At 46.6% G+C, this 22,821-nt stretch overlaps 1 protein-coding gene across 2 annotated transcripts; it reads left to right on the top strand.

Moving 5' to 3' along the window:
* The first annotated feature begins 33 nt into the window (after positions 1-33).
* Positions 34-21,422, top strand: YTHDF2 (YTH N6-methyladenosine RNA binding protein F2). 2 transcript variants are annotated; one of them, XM_056509190.1, is made up of 5 exons: positions 34-309; positions 693-717; positions 1,026-1,105; positions 5,010-6,575; positions 20,483-21,422. In XM_056509190.1, exons 1-5 carry the CDS (start codon positions 283-285, stop codon positions 20,504-20,506), a joined length of 1,722 nt encoding a protein of 573 aa, XP_056365165.1. In that variant the 5' UTR covers positions 34-282; the 3' UTR covers positions 20,507-21,422. The 2 variants fall into 2 exon arrangements, with proteins under 2 accessions (XP_056365165.1, XP_056365163.1); XM_056509188.1 differs by having other exon boundaries at positions 996-1,105.
* The last annotated feature ends 1,399 nt before the right edge of the window (positions 21,423-22,821 follow it).

Genomic DNA, 22,821 nt, shown 5'->3' with positions numbered 1-22,821 from the left:
TCACTGCGCCTCGCCCCCCCCCCCCCCCCCCCCCAATTTCCCGCCATTGTGCCTAAGCGCGCGCGGTGCCGTGTGACCAGGCGGGGGGAGCGCGAGGCGGCGGGCCCGGGTCATAGAGACGCGCGCCCGGGGAGTGGGGTGGGGATGGTGGGATAGAGCATCCCCCCGCCCCGCTCCGCCGGCGGCCGCCCCGAGTCCGTCAGGGCCATCCCGAGCCCGCCGGGCCCGGACAAAGCGCCGCCGCCTCCCGCCCCGCCCCGCCTGCAGCCCCGCCGCGGAGCCATGTCGGCTAGCAGCCTCCTGGAGCAGGTAGGAGTCCCCCCGCCGATACCGGGACGGCCCTGCCTGGCGAGGCCGCAGCTCTGGGCCCAAAGGGGGTTGCGCCCCGGGCCGGGCCGGGCGGCGGCTGCAGCCTCACTCCTCTCCCGTCGCAGGGCCGCGCTCCATTGTGATGCGGCCGGGCCGGGCCTGTCCCTGCAGGGCTCGACCCCGCCGGGCCGGATCTCTCCCCTCCCCGAGCCGGGTCTGCCCCTTCCGGGCCTTCGCTTCCCCCGTCGCGACGGGTCTGTTTTACCCACGCTGGCTCTATCCTCGCGTCACCGGGCCGGTCTGTGTCCTCACCGAGCCAGGTCTGTCCCTCTGACTCACCGCTCTCCCTCTTTCTCTCCCCACATCGCCGCTGATCGCGCCAGAGACCCAAAGGCCAAAGCAACAAAGGTGAGATCCCGGGGGGCTGGGCGGGCCCGACTGGTAGCGGGAGGATCCCGCCGCCGAGAGATGGAGAGTCTCCCTAAAACCTGCCGGGAGGGAATTGAACCCTGCGACCGGGCCTGGTTGCTGGGTTGGGGATAGTTTGCAGGTGATGTCTATAGCGTGGGGAAGCGTCTGTGTGCCGTTGTCTGAGTGTGGTGTGTTAGAATTGGCAGAAGTTCGTTATGGTCTAGGGTTTGCCTCTAAACATTTTAAGATGATACTAATGGGAGCTCATTATATAGGTTTTTCTAATATTACACATGTCTTCTCAGTGCAAAATGGCTCTGTGCACCAGAAGGATGGGTTGAATGATGATGACTTTGAGCCCTACCTGAGTCCCCAGGCCCGCCCGGTGAGTACCTGCTGCAGGCAGGAGCACCAGGTGCCCAATGTACCAAGAGCACCGAGGCTTCCTGCTGCTTCAAGGGAGGGGAGTTTGGCCTCCTTTTATGTTTCCCATCTTCACTGATTGCATTTTGATGTTTGCCAGCTGCCTTTACTTGCATCCTGTCCTATACCTGCATTTCTGCCGGTAGGAAGCATTGACCACCCTTGGATTGTGGTGGGTGAGGCAGGAAGGTTTTTAACAACTTTTTGAGGCTGTGAGAACTTCCTAGAGATGGTGTCCAGCTCTTTGTTTTCAACGTGACTGTCTCAAAGTCACCATTTCTGCTCTTTCAGTTTTAGTGTTGTGCCTGTGTTGGTTTCTGGTTCTTTACACCAGAGATGTGCTGATTTGGGCTGTGAAGTTGCTTCACATGAGGCTGCTGCGCTTTTGGAGGGTCATATCAACCTTCTTACCTCTACACCAAGTCAACTGATAATGCCTGTTAGGGGGATTTCTGTTTTTCACCAAAAAAAACCCCAAAACCAGGCAAACTCAGAGCCCATGTGATAAAAGTGTTGAGACCTTCTGAGAACTTCGGTTACAAGTTGAGCCAGAGAGTTCTGGAGCTGTGTGAACATATCCTAGAAGTCAAACTTGCAGCTACTTTCTCTTAGAGTAGCACCACTGTTAACTGGTGTATGTTTGTTTTCCTTAATGAGCTGCAGGGGAGTGACATAGAGCAGATGAAGTTCAGCTGATTAGATAAGTGAGCACCATAGATAAACATCTGTAATACCACTGGAGCAGTCAGTTTATTTTCTTGGCTTCTCTTTCCAGTTGTGATCAGTAAAAATAAGCTGTTCTGGTTTCCCTTTTCTGTATTTTTGCATATTTTTACTACCCAGTACAGTATTTCTTTTCATGGAAATGTGATGCATGTTTTATTGGAACACAGGAGCAGGTGTCTGTATTAGTTAAATTTTTAACAGATATTTTCCTAGTTTGTGCTAAAGACCTGAGAGTAAGTATTCTGTATCTGTCAGCTGTTCATAATCTTCAGAATTCAGCCTGTCCATCAAGACAATGGGGTGACAGAACATTACTGCTTTCTCAAGTCTTGAATAACAGCAGCTGCTTTCCTAGTAGCTATCATTTAATGCTGGTTTTTTTCTATCTCAGCTATCAACATCTCTAGTTCCCAGCTTCTTTCTGAATATGGATATGTTTCCTACAAATTGCAGTTTTATTTAAGGTTCCTGAAGACAGTGAGGGTTACTGTAATTTTGAGGCATCACAGTAATTTACTCTATTTTGCATGTTTTGATGAAATATTTCTGGATAATTTAATTTCTTTCAGTGTGTCTCAGGCTGGTAAAAATTCAATTTGAAAATAATGCGGTGATTGGATATGCCTCAGGAGGCAGAAAGTGAGCCTGAGCAAGATGAAACCACCAAGTTAACTTGGAGTGGAACCTTTGGGTGCCTCTCAGTTCCTTGTGTTGCTGGCTTATATTCTATAAAATAGAGTCCAAAACCTCCAGAGCTTGGTCTGGAGGGAGGCAAAAATACACAGGTATCCAAGGGTGTACCTCTTTGCTGGAGATGGGAAAGGGAGTTAGAGAAACTGCTCTGAATAGTTGAATTAAATGAGCTTTGGAATTGCTTCCTGAGCTTTCCACATACCCGTGAGGTAACCCTGTTGTAAAATTCCACTCCTCCTTATTCCCCACCTGCTCTTTCAGGTATGACTGTTACTTCTCAGCTCCCACAAGGTTACTGTGTATTTTAAAGCTCAGATACACAGTAAATCATTTTTCAACCCTTTAAAAACTAAAAGCTTAATAACAAAGCTCACTCAGAACCCTGTTTCTGGTCTGAGGTGAAGAGGAGCAGTGAATTTGAGGAAATAATGGTGCAAAGAGTCTTAGTCATGGAGAGAATAAGAAGCTGGGGGAGTTTTATTTGCATGGTAATCAGCAAACTTGTCAGTTGTGCGAAGGCAGGGGAGCAGAGCGAGGTGCTGTGTTTGATAACGAAGCAGAGACATTGGAGGCATTCAGGTGGAGCACAGCAGTGACTCTGTCCCAAATCTGCTCTGAGCTGCCTGTGCTCAACTGTTGAACTGCTCTGCTCCCTCCTTATGTAGCTGGTTAGTAGTCTACAGGTCATAGCTTAATATGCCCTGTGTTAGATATCTCAAAGTTGAACATAATTGACTAGGGGGAAGATATTTTGAGGGGACAAGAGGAAAGATTTTTCTCATAGTGATGTGCTTCAGGTGCTCCTGTGGAGAGAAAATGGCTCTCCCTTGGGTTTAGGGATGGGCCAGCATGTTCCTGTTTCTTTAAAGCTGAGTTCAGGAGAGAAAATGTTACTCTTACCACTGATAGTGATTAATTTATGAAGTGACTTGGCTGGCTCAAAATAGTAATAGGAAGTTTTAAGTTCTTTCATTTGTCTTACAGGTTAGTGTCAGTGTTGGTGCTTTTGGACGTACTGAGTCCTGGGTTTAGCAGGATTAGGTTCCTCAGTTAGTAAAACTGGATGAGAGTGAGTTTTTTTATTCATTTGCTTTTGGGAGACCTTTGTGAAAGTAAATGTTGAAGAGAGCACCTCTTCAGACAGTACCACAGAAATCTTGTCTCTGAGCACATGATGTTAAGTAGTTCCTATTAATTTCTGTAAAGTTGGGGCTTGGTTAGCCCCAAACCTGTTGCTCTTCTGTAACTAGAAGGTAGAGTGGCAAACCAGCTATTTCTGGAGGGTGCCAGAGCCATCTTGAGAGACTCTCTGGATTTCAGCGTGGCATAAAGTCCTCTGGGAGCTGCGCTTGGCATGTGAATACATGATTCAACGAAAAATGGAGCAGAGCCTGCTGCAAGCCAAGCTTTTAGCTGGGAACTGAACGTGCCTTTGATCTAGTCTGCACTGGGCTGGTGTATTTGGGGCTGGGCAATATGAGGCTGCTGCTCACAGGTTCAAATTACTCAGGATGATGTCCATTAGCCAGGGCTGAATTCATTCCCTGGAGGGCACCTGAGTTTGAATGGGAAATGACAGAGGTTTTTCATGTAAGCCAATCTTGGGGATGTCTGAGACTTCCCTAATTGTCAAATTAGGCATTTATTTTTTGTAACCTAAAGGCTACTTGGATGCTAAGAGGGAGATCAAGGCATGGAGCTGGGATTTTTTTATTCTCTCTGGATTTGAAACCTGCTTGTGCTGGTGCTGTCACTGTGCTGTAAAAGGCTTCTATTGATTACTTCCCATTTTCAGGTAATTTTCAGTGTCTGCTGACAGCACTGGAAAAGTTAGTGTTTTGAGGAATAGGGCTTAAATGCCTGTTTGCAATTTCTTGGAATACTGTGAAGTGTGGAGCTTTAAATTGTAGGAATAAAGCTGTTTTCATGGCTAGTAAGTTTAAGGAAAGCAGTCGGGGACACTCGTGATTTTTACAACGTGTTTCCACTGGATTCTTTTCTTTCTTATTCCCCTTCTCTCTGCATTCTTTCCCCAAATCCTCCCTGTTGCAGTCTAAGAAGGGTTAAGTATGTTACACAGGCAGGAAAAATCCATGTTGGAAGTAGCTGCTAGCAGAAGATGGTATTTGGATGCAAGATACTGGATTTTAAAGCCTGAGTAGGAGCTCCAGGGCTTCCCAGTGTCCAATCTCACACTGTATGTTGGGAGCACGACACACTCCCCTCTTGACATGGGAAGCTTTGCCTTTAACTTTCCTGACAGTGAACAGATTTTAGAGCCCTTGTAACAAAGGAGGTGTTCAAGGCTGTGCCTGTTTATCTGTCCAGCCCTAAGGTAGGGAGGAGTGGGGCATGGGAAGTCTAAGCTGCCTTTATTCCTGGTCCCTTAAAATTGGTTCAGCTGCTTCTAACAATGCAGTGCTTATGTTTTTGTGGTTTTCTTTCAGAATAATGCATACACTGCAATGTCTGATTCCTACTTACCAAGCTACTTCAGTCCCTCCATTGGATTCTCCTACTCCTTAGGCGAAGCTGCCTGGTCCACAGGGGGAGACCCCCCCATGCCCTACCTGACCTCGTATGGACAGCTGAGCAACGGGGAGCCTCACTTCCTCCCTGATGCCATGTTTGGGCAGCCAGGGGCCCTTGGCAGCACTCCATTCCTCGGGCAGCATGGCTTTAACTTTTTTCCAAGCGGGATTGACTTTTCGGCTTGGGGGAATAACAGTTCTCAGGGACAATCCACTCAAAGTTCTGGCTACAGCAGCAACTATGCCTATGCTCCCAGCTCACTGGGAGGGGCCATGATTGATGGGCAGTCGGCTTTTGCCAGTGAGACCCTGAACAAGGCTCCCGGCATGAACACCATCGACCAGGGCATGGCAGCCCTCAAGCTCGGCAGCACGGACGTGGCAAGCAGTGTCCCAAAAGTCGTTGGCTCAGCCGTGGGGAGCGGATCTATCACCAGTAATATCGTGACATCCAACAGTTTGCCTCCGGCAACGATTGCACCGCCAAAGCCAACCTCATGGGCTGACATTGCCAGCAAACCTGCTAAGCAGCAGCCCAAGCTGAAGACCAAGAATGGCATTGCAGGGTCGAGTCTTCCGCCACCTCCCATAAAACATAACATGGATATCGGAACTTGGGATAACAAAGGGTCAGTGGCAAAAGTGCCATCACAGACCTTGGTCCAGAATCTTGCTCAGCAGCCAGCGCAGGTGTCTCCGCAGCCCATGGGCCAGCAGATCAATAGTAGTCCACCAGTGACCCAGGCTCTGGGTGGGCAGCAGCCGCAGGCGCTGCCACCACCAGCCCCGCTGCCTGTACCATCAGCACAGCCCACCCGCTGGGTTGCCCCTCGGAATCGCGGCAATGGCTTTGCCCAGAATGGAGTGGACGGTAACGGAATGGGACAGGCCCAGTCCACTTCTGGTTCTCCTTCAGAGCCACACCCGGTCTTGGAGAAGTTGAGATCTGTCAACAACTACAACCCCAAGGATTTTGACTGGAACCCAAAGCATGGGCGCGTTTTCATTATTAAGAGTTACTCTGAGGACGATATCCACCGTTCCATTAAATACAACATCTGGTGCAGTACGGAGCACGGCAACAAGAGACTGGATGCAGCCTATCGCTCCATGAATGGGAAGGGCCCCGTATATTTACTGTTCAGTGTCAATGGTAGTGGTCACTTCTGCGGTGTAGCAGAAATGAAATCTGCTGTGGACTATAACACTTGTGCAGGTGTGTGGTCCCAGGACAAGTGGAAGGGACGTTTTGATGTCAGGTGGATTTTTGTGAAGGACGTTCCCAACAGCCAGCTGCGACACATCCGCCTAGAGAACAACGAGAATAAACCAGTGACCAACTCCAGAGACACTCAGGAGGTGCCTCTGGAAAAGGCTAAGCAGGTGTTGAAAATTATTGCCACCTACAAGCATACCACCTCCATCTTTGATGACTTCTCACACTATGAGAAACGCCAAGAGGAGGAGGAAAATGTTAAAAAGGTAACATGTCTGTGTGTCTTGTCTGAGTCCTGCAGAGCAAGAGGTGGTGGGCTCTTATCTTGCACTGGACAAGCTCTGAGGTGTGCAGGGTTGGACTTGTGGGCATTAGCCTGCATTTTGGGTATCTACCTCCTCATATCTGGAACCCACACCCAAATAGTAGCCCGTCTTTATCACTGAGTATGTCCAGAGAATCCACCAAGGTGATTAGTAGGATGGAGCACCTCTCCTGTGAGGGAAGGCTGAGACAATTGGGATTGTTCTGCCAGGAGAAGAGAAGGCTTTGAGGTGACCTAGTTGTGGCCTTCTAGTGCCTGATGGGAACTCACTGGAAAGATGGGGAGAGACTGTTTGCAAGGATGTGGAGAGACAGGACAAGAGAGAATGACTTTAAATTGAGAAAATAGGTTTCAGTTGTATGTTAGGAGAAAATTGTTCCCTGTGAGGGTGGGAAGGCCCTGGCATAGGGTGCCCAGGGAAACTTTGGCTCTCCCATCCCTGGAAGTGTCCAAGGCCAGGTTGGATGGAGCTTGGAGCTGCCTGGGCTAGCAGAAGGTGTGCCTGCCCATGGCAGGGAGTTAGAATTAGATGATCTTTAACATCCCTTCCAATCCTAACCGTTCCATGATTCTATGAAATGCCAGCACTTGTCAGAGCAGGGTGAGGAGCCTTGCCCAAGCCCTGCCCGCAATTGGCTGCATGTTGGTTACACTGAATCTCGGCCTTTGGCTAGTGCTGTGCCATTATCAGCTCCTAGATCGGAGCAGTTTGAAGTTGGAGACCAGCAAGGCATCTAGGAAGTTGTTAGAAATCAGAGCTGGGTCTTAGAATGGCTGCTAATCCACCCCCTGGCCACAGTGGGGTCAGCATGACAGATGTCTCCCTCCGCTTGTAAAACCTCCAGGAACAGCAGTTCCTGTCCCTCCCCAGGCAATCTCTCCCTCTCCTTAATTATCTTTCCTGTAAGGAGGCTTTGTCTAATGCCCAACCTAAATCTTCCTCACTGTGATTGATTGAAGTCTGTGACTATTTGTCCTGTGGATACAGTCCTTGTGTTCCTTGTTGCTCTGTTTGGGGCCATGGTGGGCTGTCACCTGCATGGCACTGCCAGCACTGTGACACATGAGCTGAGCTCACAACTTGCCTTGCAGCTGCTCTCAAATCCTCTTGTCATCATCTACTCTTTAATGATGCATTAATTGAAAATCCTGCCCCAAATTCAGACTTTGAATCTTACTTGGGTTCAGCTGTAGTAAAGTCATCTGGGACTGCCCTTCCCCTCAATGTGGGTCTGGCTTATGTTTGATCAAAATGATAATTATAAAAATTAGCATTAGCACAGCTGGCTGGGAGTTCGCCAAGTTTCCTGATGGTCTCTCTTATTTGAGCAATGGGGAATTTTTCACCCAATACTTGAAGAACAGAATCGGGAGCTGCAGCTGCTCACTGTGACAGTGAATGCAGTTTTAAACTTTTTATATATATTTTACATGGACGATCATATAAATAATAACAACCTCAAAGGTGGTCATTTGCAGTGCTTGGAGAAAGTCTATAAGGGAGGAATAATAAATGGCAAGGTGTGAAAGTGTAAACTGGTATTTTGTGAGGACCGGATTTGTGTGATTTCACCTCCTAGAATTGTTTCACTAGTTATTCAGCCTTTATCTTCTGTGAGGGTGGTGAGGCTCTGGCACAGGTTTGCCCAGAGGAGCTGTGGCTGCCCCATCTGTGGGAGCGTTCAAGGCCAGGTTGGATGGGACTTGGAGCAGCCTTGTCTAGTGGAAGGTGTCCCTGCTCATGGCAGGGGATGGAGGAGGATCATCTGTAAGGTGCTTTCCAAACTAAATCATTGTGGGATTCTGTGATATCCTCCAGACCTGACTTCAGGAAGCAACAGTTAGCATTGTCAGAGAGTCAGACCTTGGCACAGTGGGAGAATGCAGGGAAAGGGGGAAAATGCTCCTTAAGGACAGGTTAGGCATGGATGGATGAAAAGAGTTAATACTAGTACGGGCAAGCAGAAGGAGGAAAAGAGAGAAGGTGGCTTTGGGCAAAGCAGACAGAGTGATGGGCTCTTGTGGAAAGCTGCTGTGTTTGCTCTGTAAAGTCTGAAAATCAGGAATATACTAGAAATGAGGGTTAGCAGTTTTCTTAAAGCTGTAAACTGTCTTTATTTGTCTTCCCACTTGCATTTTGAAGTCTCCTCCCCTTGCTTCTTGGGATGTGCTGGTGTGGAAAGTTGAAAGCAGCAGCGATGGTCTGAGTGCCAGTGCTGACTTTCTGAACCGTGTTATAGTGGGTGCAGCAGCAGTTGATTAGGAAAGCACTCTTTCTCTGCAAAGGAACTTAGTCATAGGTCTTTGGAAATCGCAGAAGAGAAGGGAGTTGTGTAAACATAGTTGGTGTTTGCTCTTTGCTATTTACTCACCCCGTGTCTCATGCCCTGGGCCTCTGTAACATCCAGTACCGCAGAGGTGACTCTCTGGGCCTTGGTCATTCTTACAGCAGCAGTTTGACCTCATCGGTCACTCACTGACATAGCCTGGAATGTGGTTAAGGTTTCTGTATCTTCTCTTTCATGGTTTCATTTACTCTTCCAGTTATTTTTGGTGAAGGAGGGTTTTCTTTCTTCTTGGAATGACTTCTTCGATGGGACTAGAGGTGCCAAAAAGCCCAAACCATGCTCTTATCTGCTTGAAGCATCTCAAGTAATCACCTGAATTAAAAAATAAATGAGGAACTGGAGTTGAAGCACTGGAAAGTTACAATGCTGTTCTAGCAGTAGCTCCCTGCCTGCTTTTTGTGCTGGGGAAATCCCATTGCTCCCAGCTCTTTTCTCCCTCTCAGAGTGTGAGATGTTGATGTTCTGCAGTTGAGCTTCTTGAAGCTTAAATATTTCAAGTTTTGTCTTGTTTCGAACTTCTCCCAAGCTGAAATTGTTTCACTTGGTTTCAGCTTGCCCAAATTATTTGTAGTTTGATTTCCTGCTTGCTGCCTGAGTAGATGGATGATCTCTTGTGAAAGTCTGGGACCTCTTGAATATTCTTTTATACTTCCCACTGTTAGTCATTTCTTCAGAATCCCCTAAAGCAGGTCTGAGAAATTATATGAAAAATATATAGTGTTTATGCTGTTTTCATTGTCCAGTGAAGGGAGAGGGGTGGGTAGTTAGTTCAGTGTTGAAAATAGTGAAATAATCCTCTTTCTATTCCTTTCCTGTTGCCTGTGCCCATCCAGTTCCTCTAAAGCTAATCCCAATTCCTTTTGCATGTGTTGCTTGGCTCTACTAATCTAGTTTTTTAAAAGATTTGAATATTCTCCTGTCACAAAATGGTGGAGCTGACTCGCAGTGCAATCCTTCCTGGAGCAGTCTTGAAACCCAGAGCAGCTGCTTTTATGGTAGAGCTTGTCACTGACTTCTTCCATGTAAGAATTATTTTATCTTTGCTTTAAACGACTGAAGCAACAAGACAAATCCCTGCTCATGGTCATGCACTTGGATTTCTAGGAATGCTGCAGTGACCTTGGTGAAAAGATCTCCCATAATGATCTTGGTGTGAAAGGTTGATAGTTTGTGTTTTGTGGAAATGCAATCAGTGGAAAGCTCTAAGGGAAGTTTATTTTGGTTCTTTTTGCCTGCCCAGTCTTGAGGTATTTGGCTACTCACGAGATTTTTAGGAAGGCTGTTTCGTGAAAACCAGTCCTGTGTAGTGTGCTTAGGAGTCAGGTTGGCAGCTGAGAAGAGACACTGCACTGGGGCTTTTGAGTGTTGAGTCAGGCTGAGCTGTGCAGGATGAGGAAGTCTTTGGTGGGCTTTGTCATGCTGAGGGTCAGCCTCAAAGCACAAAGGCAGGATTGGCCAGATTGGATCTGTTATTTCTGGAACTGTGCTACTTTGTGCCTCAGCTGACACTGAGGTTAAAGGAGTATTAATAGTGGCAAGTGTCATTGCCTCCCTGGAACATGTGATTTAAGGGAAAACTGAGGGGTGTTGTATGAGCCTGTTTGAAATGGGTAGGCTCTTTCACAGTCACTGGAATACATGAATGCTTTCTGACGGATTTTACAAAGGTCTTTTTTTCTTCCCAATTTGTAATCTCAGAGGGGAGGAGAGAGAATATTCTCGAGAGAGCGGACCAGCAGTCTTTCCTCCTGCTGTTAGAGTTGTCCTGGAGAATGCTGCATTTGCTTTGGCTTAACTGTATTCCACAGGACAGTATTTCTGACTAGAAGATTCAATTACTGGATATTCTATATCCAGGCAAAACCAACTGTTCTCCGTGTCAGTAAGGGAATGCTCCTTCCACTCAGTTCCTTTCATTCAGGGATCCCAGGGTTATTTTCTGTTTTCTGCTCCAGATCCCGGCCACAGTGAAATTAATTGATTGATGCACCGAGACAGAATTTCTGCTGTGGTGTTCAGCAATACACATGGTTTCAGTTTATTTCCAGGCTGTTTAAATCCTGTAGGTATGTGTCTATGTTTGTATATTTGTCCAGGAATTGAGGAAACAAACCATCCTGCTTATTCCAGTGGCTTGGCACTAGCTGTTTGTAAGGAATGCTTCATGCTTATGATATTTTTAAGCCAGTCCTTAAGAACACTCAGATTTTTGCTTGTGTTCTAGCTGTGTCTAAAGACAGGAGAAAACTGGAGGGAAGACTTAGGTCTGTCTGATGCTCTAACCTGTGTTCTCTGCTGTGAGACAGGGAGCTGTGTTTCCTCATCCCTAAAACGGAAGCAGCTGGGAGCCTTTTCACTACAACTGAAGTGGAATCAGAGCAGTGGAAGAGCAAACCACTTGCGCTTACCTTGTAGTCCTGTCTCTCACTATTAGTATTGTGTTAGAAGTCTTTAAAATAATATTTTAATATACTCTTTGCTAATATTATAAAATAATATTTAAATTTGACTTGTTGGTTTTAAGGGTCTGTTGAGATGCACTGTTTAAATTTTTTCAGTTGTTTATCTCTGTCCATGGCATGGAGTTGGAACTAGAAGATTTATAATGTCCTTTCTAACCCAGGCCATTCTAGGATTTGAGGACTGGGATTGGTGTTGGGCTAGACAGAGAGTGTAGGCCATCTGCAATGGGATTTCGCACCTTTCGCAAGGTATGCCCTTGAGCAGGGGGAGTTTATTCCACACCTTGTTCTTGTGAATTTGTTCCCAGCCTACTTCTTGCCCTCTCAGTGTGGGCAAAGCTTCATGTCCTTCCACTCCAGATTATCTCGGCTGGATGATTTCAGCTTTGAGCTGCAGAATACCCTGAACTAATTGTTGTTATATATATGTTAATTGAGTTAATTATGAACATGTTAATGACTTCAAATGAATATCTTAAAATTAAAAAGCACAGGGGTTTTTATCCCTTTGGCAGATTAATTAAAATGGGGAAATGACCTTAAACTGAAGTAGGGTAGATTTAGGTTAGATATTAGGGAGAAATTAATTTTTGTAAAGGTGTTGAGGTCCTGGCAGGGGTTGCCCAGAGAATGTGTGGCTGCCCCTGGATCCCTGGAAATGTCCAAGGCCAGACTGGACGGAGCTTGGAGCTGCCTGGTCTAGCAGAAGGTGTCCCTGTCCATGGCAGGGAGTGGGATGGGGTGGGCTTTCAGGTCCATTCCAACCCAAATCAGTCTGTGATTCTGTGATAAATTGCATGTATATGGCTGGTCAATTCACTAGAAACACTGTGAAGGGCTTGGAATGCAGAAGGGATTGTGTAAGGTGTCAGCAGTGGGGGTTGCTTTAGTTTTTTTCCTCTTATTTTTTCTTCCAAGAGTTCTGGATAACTTGCTTGCACTGAGGTTAAGAGCTACTGATACAGGTATGTGTTTCAGGTTATTTTATTAACAGCTGCTTCCCCAGAAAACATACTTATCTTCCAAGCAAAAGTCATTGCTGGCTGTTTCATTCAGTGAAACCTCCAGGGCACGGTCTGGTTCAGTTCCCTGGATTTTTCCCTAGTGCAGAAGTACAGTGGGTCACGAGACATTGCTGAAAGCTGATTATGATCCCAAGAAAACAATTGAAGCGCATTGATCTGTGGGCAAGTCCATCAAGAACAGCTCCATCCACAGCGTTCCTTCATTGTTCTTACTGAAACTGTAATTCTGCACCAGTTTTTTGCCTGAAAGAAGCTGCTTTCTTCTTTTCTGTCTCAGGTTTATGAAGCTCCTTATTTTCTGCTCTGTAGGCATTCTCACTGCAATTAGTCCTCTCATTTTCCTGCATGTTCTGGTTTGAAGCTGGTAGTAATTGTGCTGTATAATGGCTTTGTGAGTTAATAACTAATTCCTTAGTGGTGCAAACCACTGGAGGCTTGGCAGCCAGAACAGTGCCAGCACCCTTCTCTACCACAGCAGTTCCTACTGAAGTCTCTGTTAAACAAGAATGATCATTATCCACACTGATGGCTGGGATAGAGAATTGTTCATAGCTCCTTCTAGTGACCAGTGCCCAGTGTGAACCTTTTTATTTGACATATAAGTCATATAACAGTGTGTTTGAGCAGTTTGGAGTTTTGAGTGTTTGGAAATTTCTGGTTCTTTATAATTAGAATTTTTTTTTCCTTAAAAGCACAATGCTGAGCTGCCTTTTTTTTTTTTTTTTTTTTTTTTTTTGGTCTTTTTTGTGGTTAACTGCAGAGCTATTGTAGTATAATCCCAGTTTGGAAAATTTAGATAAAATCTACTGAAAATCTTGTCTTTTGTTTCTAATCTTGGGAGAAAAGGAAACCGCACTCTGTAGTTTCCTTCTTTGTATCTGTGCACAGTGGGGGGAGCTCTGCTCTCTCCATCTCAGCTCTGTTATTTATGGTACCATCTGTAAAAGACCTTCAGAGAATTTCCCATCATATCAAAATTAAGGAAATCAAGAACCCCTGATCATCAGCTGCAGCCTGATTTGGAGTTCAGCTGGTTCCAGAGCCATGTTCTTGATACACTTAGGAAAAAAAAAAAGATTAAATTCAAAACTCTGTTTCAGTGAATGTGGCTTTGTGTTCCCTTTCAAGTGGCTGTAAAATGACAGGACATGCTATTGGGAGTGTTGGCTCTTTTACTTGAACTTATGAATTCAGCTCTTCATGGCTGACAGAAGCGGGCAAATAAATCTCCTCTTGTCCTCTCATAATGCAGAATATTGTTGTGTGTTTTTCTTGTAGCATGAAATGTCTCTCTTCTGTCTTATTTGGGATGGAGGTGGTGTTTAAGTCTCAAATGCCAGAACAGCTGCAGTGGGTCAGATCAAAGTCTGTAAGTGAGTCTCATGTGGGTGCAGGAGCTGCATGTCTGCTGGGCACAGAGAAACATTCCTTGGGCTTCCAATTAGAAAGTCCTGTGTGCAGCTGGCAATAACATGGTTGAGAGCAAACACCTGTGAGGACAGTACAGGCACATCTCCATCTCTGAAGGTTTTCCTTCTCTTGAACAATATGTGGCATTGGAATTTATGTAACCCTGATGGTGTATCTTTGTCTTTATCAGTTCATGATTTTTCTGTCCAAGATTTCTATGCTCTCCTTGAGCATCCACAGGATCTCCAGTTCTTCAGATAATTTGTGTGTAGTGTGGGGAAATGTGTCCTTTTGGTTTACTTTGTGTCTGCCTCATGATTCCCCCTTGTTCTCGTGTGAGAAAAGGTGGTGAGCAGTTATTTCACTGTCTCCTCTATGCCTACTCTGCCTTTCCAGTCATCTGTCTGGCCAGAGAGTTAGAGCACAGTGGCTTTGCAGGTGGAAATGTTTCTGCTCCTTGCTCATCCCTGTTTTTCTTTGGCGGTTTTCCAGTTCTGCTCCATGCCTATGGAGGTGGAGAGGAGCAGAGCTACAGATCCTGTCTGGGCTCGTATAACATCACAGTGGTATGTTTTGTTCTGGGTGATATTTGCTTTTCTTTAGGGTAGCAATTTCCTGGAGTTCCATATTGTTTTTCCTATGGTTAATGGTCAATTTGGTACCCATAATCTTGGAATTAGGGTAGGGATTTTCTGCACATGCATTGTTTAATTATTTTCAACCAGGTAGACCAAGTGTCCTGTGAAGTTCAGCAGCTTTTTCTCACAAAGTCATCCACTTAGTCAACTGCTGTTTTTATTAACCTGAATAGCTTAATGTCATCAGTAAATTCACTGTTAATTCACTCCTCTGTCTAGATGTTGTATGAATATATGGAGCCACAAATTCCACTGAAGCTCTGTGGGTTTTCAGTCATTGGAATGACACCTGCATGGTGTGACAGAGGGCACTGCCAAGGCTTTAACTCTACAGCAGTGAAGATTTTCAAACATTAAGGTGGAGTTCCTTCTTCTCTAAAGAGTTTTGTGGCACTCGTGGTAAGACTTCTTGCCTGAGCAGTGGCTTAAGGTAACCAAAGTAATGAAATGCATTTCCATTGTAGTGATGGTGAATAATAAAATCCTCCCTAGTTGTTGAAGACTAGGAGAATTTTTTTCTTCCTAATGACTGGAAAAGACTTAAGTTATTTTGTGTGTGCTCCAAAGTCAGCCAGTCCAGTTCCAGGCTGTTTTGTGAGCCCAGCTGTCCTCCCATGGAATACTACTGGGAATCCTCTCAGCTTGTTCTGTCTCCTTTGCTCTAAATATTCATGCATGTTCTCAGCTTTTCACCATTCTGTTTCCTGCCCTGTGGGGTAAGACTCCCTATGTGAGAGTAATTATAAACATTTATAGGAATTGGGCTGCTTTATTCAGGCAATTGAATGTGATGCTTAAGCAAGAAGAGGTTTGTTCTTAGCAATTGATTGCATTGGTTTTAAAATGTGCCCGGAAAGATTCTGGTGAACAGCAGCGTGCCTGAGAATATCCGATAGCTCAGGCCATCTTGTGTAAACCCTCCTGTTGAAGAAAAGCCTTTGTTGTCTTCATGCCCTTCTTGTCCCAGGCTGGTTGCTCTGACATGGTGTCCAAGGCCATGTGTCTCTCCTTGGCTATTGCTTGTTCAGTAATGTGAGTTTGCCTTGTTTGGAGTTCTGTGGGTATTTTGGGTTTGTTCTGTTAGATTTTGATCTGTAGAACAAAAGGCCTGTCCTGCTGTGATGAAGCATGACTTTTATTTGAATTATCTCCTGCTGAGCTCCATTCAGTGAATTGCAGGGTGGGATGAAGGTGTCAGACTATAACCAGATCACTACCTGATTTTTATCCCCTTTTCTAGACTAGGATGTACTTTTTTTTTTTTTTAACCCTGATGGTTTTCTAATTCTGGCAACAGGAAAAGTTGTCCTGTTTGGTTTGTAAATACTGAGCCTTGAGACTGCTTGTGGAGCATAATATACAAGTGATGCATCATCCATCATTTGTGCTGTGTCTGTTCCTTGAGCAGATCCTGCTGGGAGGGCCATGGGCTGCAGTAACTCCTGATTTCTAAGGCAATGATCTAAGATTTCTGCCTTGGAGACAGAGGCACATGGAAATCCTACTGAGTGCTTGGCTGGGGTTGCATCAAACAGCAATGTGCAACACCACAGGCTGACTGGGGCTGTTGAGGTGCTTGATCAGTGAGTGTGTGTGTGTGTGTGTCTGTCTGTCTGTGCATGTGTGTGTACTAAGGCCAGGGTTTGATTGCTGGCTCTCTAGGGAATGGTCTTGAGCCCCAAGGCTGCCAGAGCTCCAGAAGCATTTAGATAATGCTATCTGACACAGAATGGGATTGTTGGAGTGTCCTGCGTGGGGCCAGGAACTGCGCTTGATGATCCTTGTGGATCCAACTCAGGATTTTCTGATTGAGTGTCTCAGCCATTTGGGGAATGATACTGGAAGTTCCAGTGCCCCAGTGAAGGAATTTCCTGCTGTTTTCTCGGTGGGCAGACACTGGATGAGTGATGCCTTTTGCTTGGAGGACCTTCTCAAGCTGAACTGAGACTGGGCCTGGCCTGGCCTGGCCTGCCCAAGGGCTTTGGGCTGTGGTGCAGCTCAAACAGGTCCAAACAAACTAGGGTTTGTGTGCTGCACAGCTGGGAGCTGTGCCCTGGCTTCCTCTCCAGGTGCTCCTTTGGTTTAGTCTGCTATTTCTGTATCTGTGGTGTGGCAATAAAATCCTTACCTTTGCCAGGAGTGTTGATGCTGAACCTTGGTTGTCAGTCGAGGTAAGATCTTCTGAACAAATGGGCAGGATTTTCTCTCATTGTCATCTTGTCAGGTACAAACACTTGAGCTTTTTGTTGTTGGTTCCTCTCCAGTGTGAATATATAAGGTGATCTCTCATCACTCAGTTGCTGTTATCAAGACCTGGCTTGTGACATGGCTACAGTCCCTGGGGGCAGTGGTGGCAGGACTGAAATTGCTTTGAGTGGTATGATCAGAAAGGGCTCCTGTTTCCATTCTTGCCCAGGGTGAGCTTGGTGTCAGCACAGGCTCCTAGCCATGGTACATATCAGCCATTCCGATGCCGTAGTGCTCTTGCCGTTCTTGTTCCTGAGGGGTTTGATGGACAGGGATGAATCTGAGCCAGTAGTATTTCTTACTCCTCCCATATGGATCAATAAGATGCAGCCCAAGTTTAATGGGAGTACAGCCGAAGGGCATAAAATGCTTCCCCTGTTTCTCTCCAGGGATTGTATCCCAGAGCAAAGCCCAGTGTGTCTGTGCAGATAGTGCTCTGCCTTCTGGGGCTGTCACATTGCTGAGTGGGCTGGGACTTACACTGTTCCACAGTATGTGGATTCGGATGCGGATGAGCCCGGAAGGACAAATGTTTGCAATGTGGTTGAGCCTTTTTGTGCATTCTGGTAGATCTGGCTGGTGGTTGAATGCTCACTGTAATACCCCAAGGACCAAGATGTCTTGGATCCCTCCATTCCACTCAAATGGGACTTTACGAGCAGTGCTGTATCCAGCTCTGGGGATTCCAGCATCAGAAGTACGTAGAGCTGCTGGAGCAAGTCCAGAGGAGGCCACAGAGATGCTCCAAAGGCTGGAGCTGGCTGGGAGAGCTAGGGGTTTTCACCTGGAGAAGGCTCCAGGGGGACCTCAGATGCCCTTGTAATGCCTGAAGCAGCTCCAAGAGAGCTGAAGAGGGACTTTGGACAAGGGATGAAGGGACAGGACACAGGGAATGACTTCCCACTGCTAGAGGGCAGGGTTAGATGGGATATTGGGAAGAGATTGTTCCCTGTAAAGGTGGTGAGGCTCTGACACAGGTTGCCCAGAGAAACTGTGGCTGCCCCATCCCTGGAATTGTTCAAGGCCAGCTTGGACAGGGCTTGGAAGAACCTGATCTAGTGGAAAGTGTGCCCATGGCAAGATGAGATTTCCAATCTCTTCCAACCCCAACTGGTTGGATTTTGTGATTTTTTTGGATCAGGGATCCACCTCCTTCCATATCCATCAGTCTTTCCTCCATTCTCCTCTGGCTTGCTCCTTGAGGCAGCCCTTTGACTTGAAGGGGAATAGGGACCTTTTGGGGACCCCTTCCCCCATCCTGGTTTACAGCAGGTCTGAAGTGAAGATGTTCACTTTGGTCCCCTCTCTAGCTTGGTGACATGGGGTACATCTGCTCTAGCTTCTGTTCTGACACATTGGTATTTAAGGGGGGATTTTCCCTGGAGTTGGCTCCTTACTAGCTGCACGCAGGCCTTGGGAGCAGCATCACCTAAGTGGGAAGAGGTGATTGATTGGGGTCCAGCTGCTCAGCTAACAGGATGATGTGTGCAGCAGGACCCTTTGCCACTTCCCAGGCCAGGGCACTGGCCCTGGAGATGCATAGGGGTGATTGAACATGGCAGCCAGCTTATCCCATGTCTGCATGTGGGGAGTGGTGACATTAGCTCAGGCAGTTGCAGTTGCTTCCCAAAGGGATGTGTGACATTTCCATCTGTCCCTGTGTAATGTAACATGCTGGCTGCTGAGCCAGGAACAGGGCTTGGTACCTTCCTTTGGATTTGTGGCTCTCCCTGCAGTGCTTGTTGTGCTCCATGTTCAGGCCTGGCTCTGCTTCCCACCCTGGCAGTTGGATTTTGCTGTGGTGCAGTGGTTTGTTTGGCAATGAAAGCATCTGCAACAGACTTGGGGCAGATTTACAGGAAAAGAGGGGAATTAAATTGACTTCTGTTGGGTAAGTGTTCTTGATGAGAACCTTTGCCTTGGTCTGATCCCTGTCCCCAGAAGACAGCAGAGGATCATGCTGGCCTTGCTTTGCATCCTATAGAGGAATTGGAGGTGAAGCCTCCTTGGGTGTGTGGCTGAGAGGCCAAAACCAGTGCTGTTGTTCTGAGCTGGAAGCCTGGCCTCCCTTTTTGGGAAGGTTTCTAAGTTGTCTCAGGATGGAAGCTGTTTGGGGATGGGCTGTCCCTGGATTTAGCGGTGGCAAAGGATGGAGTTTCCTATAGAAGCCTGTGTGCTTGTGGCAGAGATTGTGTGAACTGCCAAGATGAGATGGTGCCTCCTATGGCCAAGTTAGCATGGGACCTTGGGAAGCAGATGGGCCTCTGTTGCTGTCCTTATTTCAGGGGATACAACTCCAGGCAGAGCAGCTGACATTCAGAGAGACATCCTGAGCTGAACCAAAGCACCAGGTTCAGAGCCCAGACCGCATCTCCTCTCTGAGTGAAGACCTGCTGTACCTGTGGGTATGTGGTGCAGGTATGGCTTTGCTCTGAAAGTGGGATGGACTTGCTCCACAGGATCTGGAGCCCCGCAGTGCATGTCGCGCCCAGACTAGAGACCTGTGTATCCTCAAGGAAGAGGCAGAGCCAGAGAGGAGCATCAGCTCAGGGCCCTCTGGCTGCTGACAGGTTTTGTTACTGAGATGGTGTCTTTTGATCTGGGAATGACACTTCAAACACCTCTGGGGAAGTTTAAGTGAGCATCTCCATTTAGCCCAGAAGAGATGGGCACAGGGTGCTGAGAACAGCAGAGAGAGGGTGCCAGCCTTTGGTGTCTTGGAAGTATTTGGTGCTGCATTGCCTCTTTGTTCTGGTGCAAATGTTTGGATGGGGTATGTCCACAGTGCTGGAGGAATACCCAGGGGTGATAGCAGCAGTCAGTGGGAAATTCCTGTGAAGTTCTTGTTTTTTGAGTGAGAGACCCCTGACACTACTTGATGGTATCAGGGACGTTTTCTGCTGGGGGCTGGGACTGTTTCAGGTCTTGCAGACCAAGGCTCCCTGGGCTTGAGCTCCAGCCTGCTTTGATACCTACATGGGAGTTCAGGAGGAGCTTTTTCATAGAATTGTGGAATGGTTTGGGTTGGAAGGGACCTTGAAAACCATCTCATTCTAATGCCAGTCACACCTTCCACTAGACCAGGCTGCTCCAAGCCCTGCCCAACCTCGCCTTGGACACTTAGAAGAATGAGACAGCCACAGGGCAGTCTGTGCTAGGGCCTCCTCACCCTCACAGGGAAGAACTTCTTCTCAAGATCCCACCTAGCCCTGCTCTCTGGCAGTGGGAAGCCATTCTTCCTTGTCCTGTCCCTCCTTCCCTTGTCCAAAGTCCCTCTTCAGCTCTCTTGGAGCCCCTTTAGGCACCAGAAAGGGGCCTCAGTGGTCTCCCTGGATGAACACCCCCAGCTCTCCCAGTCTATCTCCAGAGCAGAGGGGCTCTAGCCCTCAGAGTGTTTCTGTGGCTTCCTCTGGACTTGCTCCAGCAGCTCCACAACTTTCTGATCCTGGAATCCTTCCAGAGCTGGATGCAGCAACTGCAAGTGGTGAATAACCTGAGATGAGAAGAAAATGAGGAGCTGTGTGACCTCAGCAATGTCACATCTCGCAGTGACTGGGTGCAGTAGCAGCACTTCTTTTGACAAGAACAATGCTCTTTTCCTAGCTTTCCTGGCTATGGGACAGGCTCCGTGGGAGAGCTATGTTTTGGAATGCTGATGTGTAATAATGGTGAATGAAACTGCTCTCAGCTAATGTGATCTCTGTTATTTCTTTTGCAGGAACGCCAAGGCCGTGTCAAGTAAAAGGCCATTCCTCTACCACGATTGCAGCAGAAATTTCATCTCAGCTGTCTTTCAGAGAGAAATGAGCAAGAGTATCCCAGAGAGAATTAGGACTTTTTTTCCTTAATTCCTTTGACTTCAAAAAGACCTATACAAACTTCCAGTTAAAAAAAAAAAAAAGTATTGGAATATCACAAGACATAGGACTAAAAAAACAAAAACAGCAAACAACAACAACAAAAAAATCCCTTCTAGGTAGAGTAGAGGTAAAACCTGTCCCCTTCCTTTCAGCTTTGGTTGTAAGTGTACACTTTGTTTTTTGTCTTTTTACTATGGTTTTTGGATTTTCAAGTCCATAAGTGGCATATGCCTTTTTTTTTCTCTAATTTTTAAATCCCACTGTTCCTCCTCCTGCCACCCTGTTGCACTCCCTTGCCTGATTTTGACATTTGCACTTGGAACACTGAATCGTAACATCCACCATGCAAACTGGAGTGACTTTATTTTTTTTTCTTTCCCTGGGCTGAAGGAGGAGGAATTCTAATGAGAAAGTTGGGGGTTTGGCCTAAGAAGAATTGAACAGAAAATTGTCTGCAAGGTTATGTCTTAAAGGTGGTTCTTTTTTCTCTGACCCTTTGTTACTCACAAGTCAAGTACCAGGAGTCCTAAGAAATGTTCTGTTCTTGTGCATTATATGGATTTAAAAATTAGGTCTGGATGAATTTGATTTTTTGAAAGCTGAGAACAGTGGTAAAAACTTTTATCATTTACAGGAAAATTAATTTTGGACAATAAAAAGCCCAAAACAAACCAAGGAAGAAATACTGTAAAATGTGTAGTGACATGTTTCAGTTTCTTGTTAAGCCAATGAGGAATGGGCGTTGCCTTTCTTTTCACCGTTAATCACTTCTCAGTAATAAATGTGAGATCCTGTTGAGCATCGCTGTTGTCTCCTGCTCCCTTCCCCATGCTGTCAGCTCCTTCGATTACAGCTATTGGAAAAATACCTGAAAATAAGGAGTGGAGAGGTGATTTCTCCTTAGGTTTGAAGTAGGATGCTCTTACCTTGGCATCCCTAGCTCAATCCTGAGTCTGTTCCAAGCCCTTTGGGATTGTTGTGGCTCCCTAGTGTGGCCTCACTCCAGGTTCGAGGGGCAGTGCCCACCTGGCCTTGCTTCATGGATGCCTTCCTATGTCATGGGTAAGTCGGGGATGATCCAGCTCCTACCAGGTGTGGGAAATGCAACCACCTCACAGCCCAAATAATATTCCCTGGGAAAGGAAGCCTTCCCTTGCCCAAGGGAAACCACTTGTTGTCAAGAAAATAATAAAAAACCCTCCCTCTTCCTCTTCTCTCATCATGGACCCTGCTGCTCATTTTTGGTAGACTCCACCTCTGTCCAGCAGCCCATTGCTCCAGGAGCTGACCAACTGACCAGTCTGCCAAGCACTGCTCTGGAAACAATGTCAGGTGCCCTGGGGGCATGGCCAAGGTCCCTCAAGTCAGGGGCCCCCAAGTGCCAACAGACTTGCTGAAGGAACTTGCTATGTCTGTAACGGAATAAACCCTTCCTGGCTGCCTTTTCCCTGCCTTTGCAGCGGGGAAGGGGCTGTGGAGGGCCTTGGGTAGAAGGTGATGCAGAGATGGTGTAATTTGGGGCAGCCCAATGTCACTGGGAGAGTGAAAATGCAGTGGAGGAGAAGGTGAGTAGGTTATAAGAGGGGTTACTTGGAGTCCTGCCAAAAAAGAGAGGTTACAGCCTCAAAGTTTAGGGGGTGTGCTTGTGCAAAGATTACAAAAAACCTAGCATTTCTTATCTTTTTACATATATATAAATAATATTTTTTGTCAAAATACAACTCTGTATCTACTCTATTATATACAGGATCTTGAAGAATAAGAAATTCCAAACATAGATATATAGGGTATAAAAATGCAAATACAACTTTTGTATATATAAACTAAACAATAAAGGGCTTGGCAATGAAAGAAACTATCTTTATGAAGGCAATAGAAATAGCTCTGACTATTCAGTGTTTTCTGTCTCAGTGTAACACAGTCTGAGATGTTGGCTGGGACTGAAATTGCTGCTGCCACCTGGTAATGCATACTACATACTGCAGCTGCCTGGCAATAAAATGCTGCACTCAAAATGGCATTTAAATTTTAATTTAAATTAGAGACTCCGGGAAAAGCAAAGGTGAGGTGGGATTACCTGGAACCCCAGGGGACCAAGGTGAAGGGGATGGAATTCGGACAGCAAACAGATTCCACTGCATCTCACTCCAACAAGGGGAACATCCCTGGAATTCCCTGTCCAGTGTCTCTTCCAAGC

This window comes from Oenanthe melanoleuca, chromosome 23, assembly GCF_029582105.1.
Source record: "Oenanthe melanoleuca isolate GR-GAL-2019-014 chromosome 23, OMel1.0, whole genome shotgun sequence".
In the NCBI taxonomy this organism is placed as follows: domain Eukaryota; kingdom Metazoa; phylum Chordata; class Aves; order Passeriformes; family Muscicapidae; genus Oenanthe; species Oenanthe melanoleuca.
Note: the sequence above shows the minus strand (reverse complement) of the source record. Positions and strands in the feature narration are given on the sequence as shown.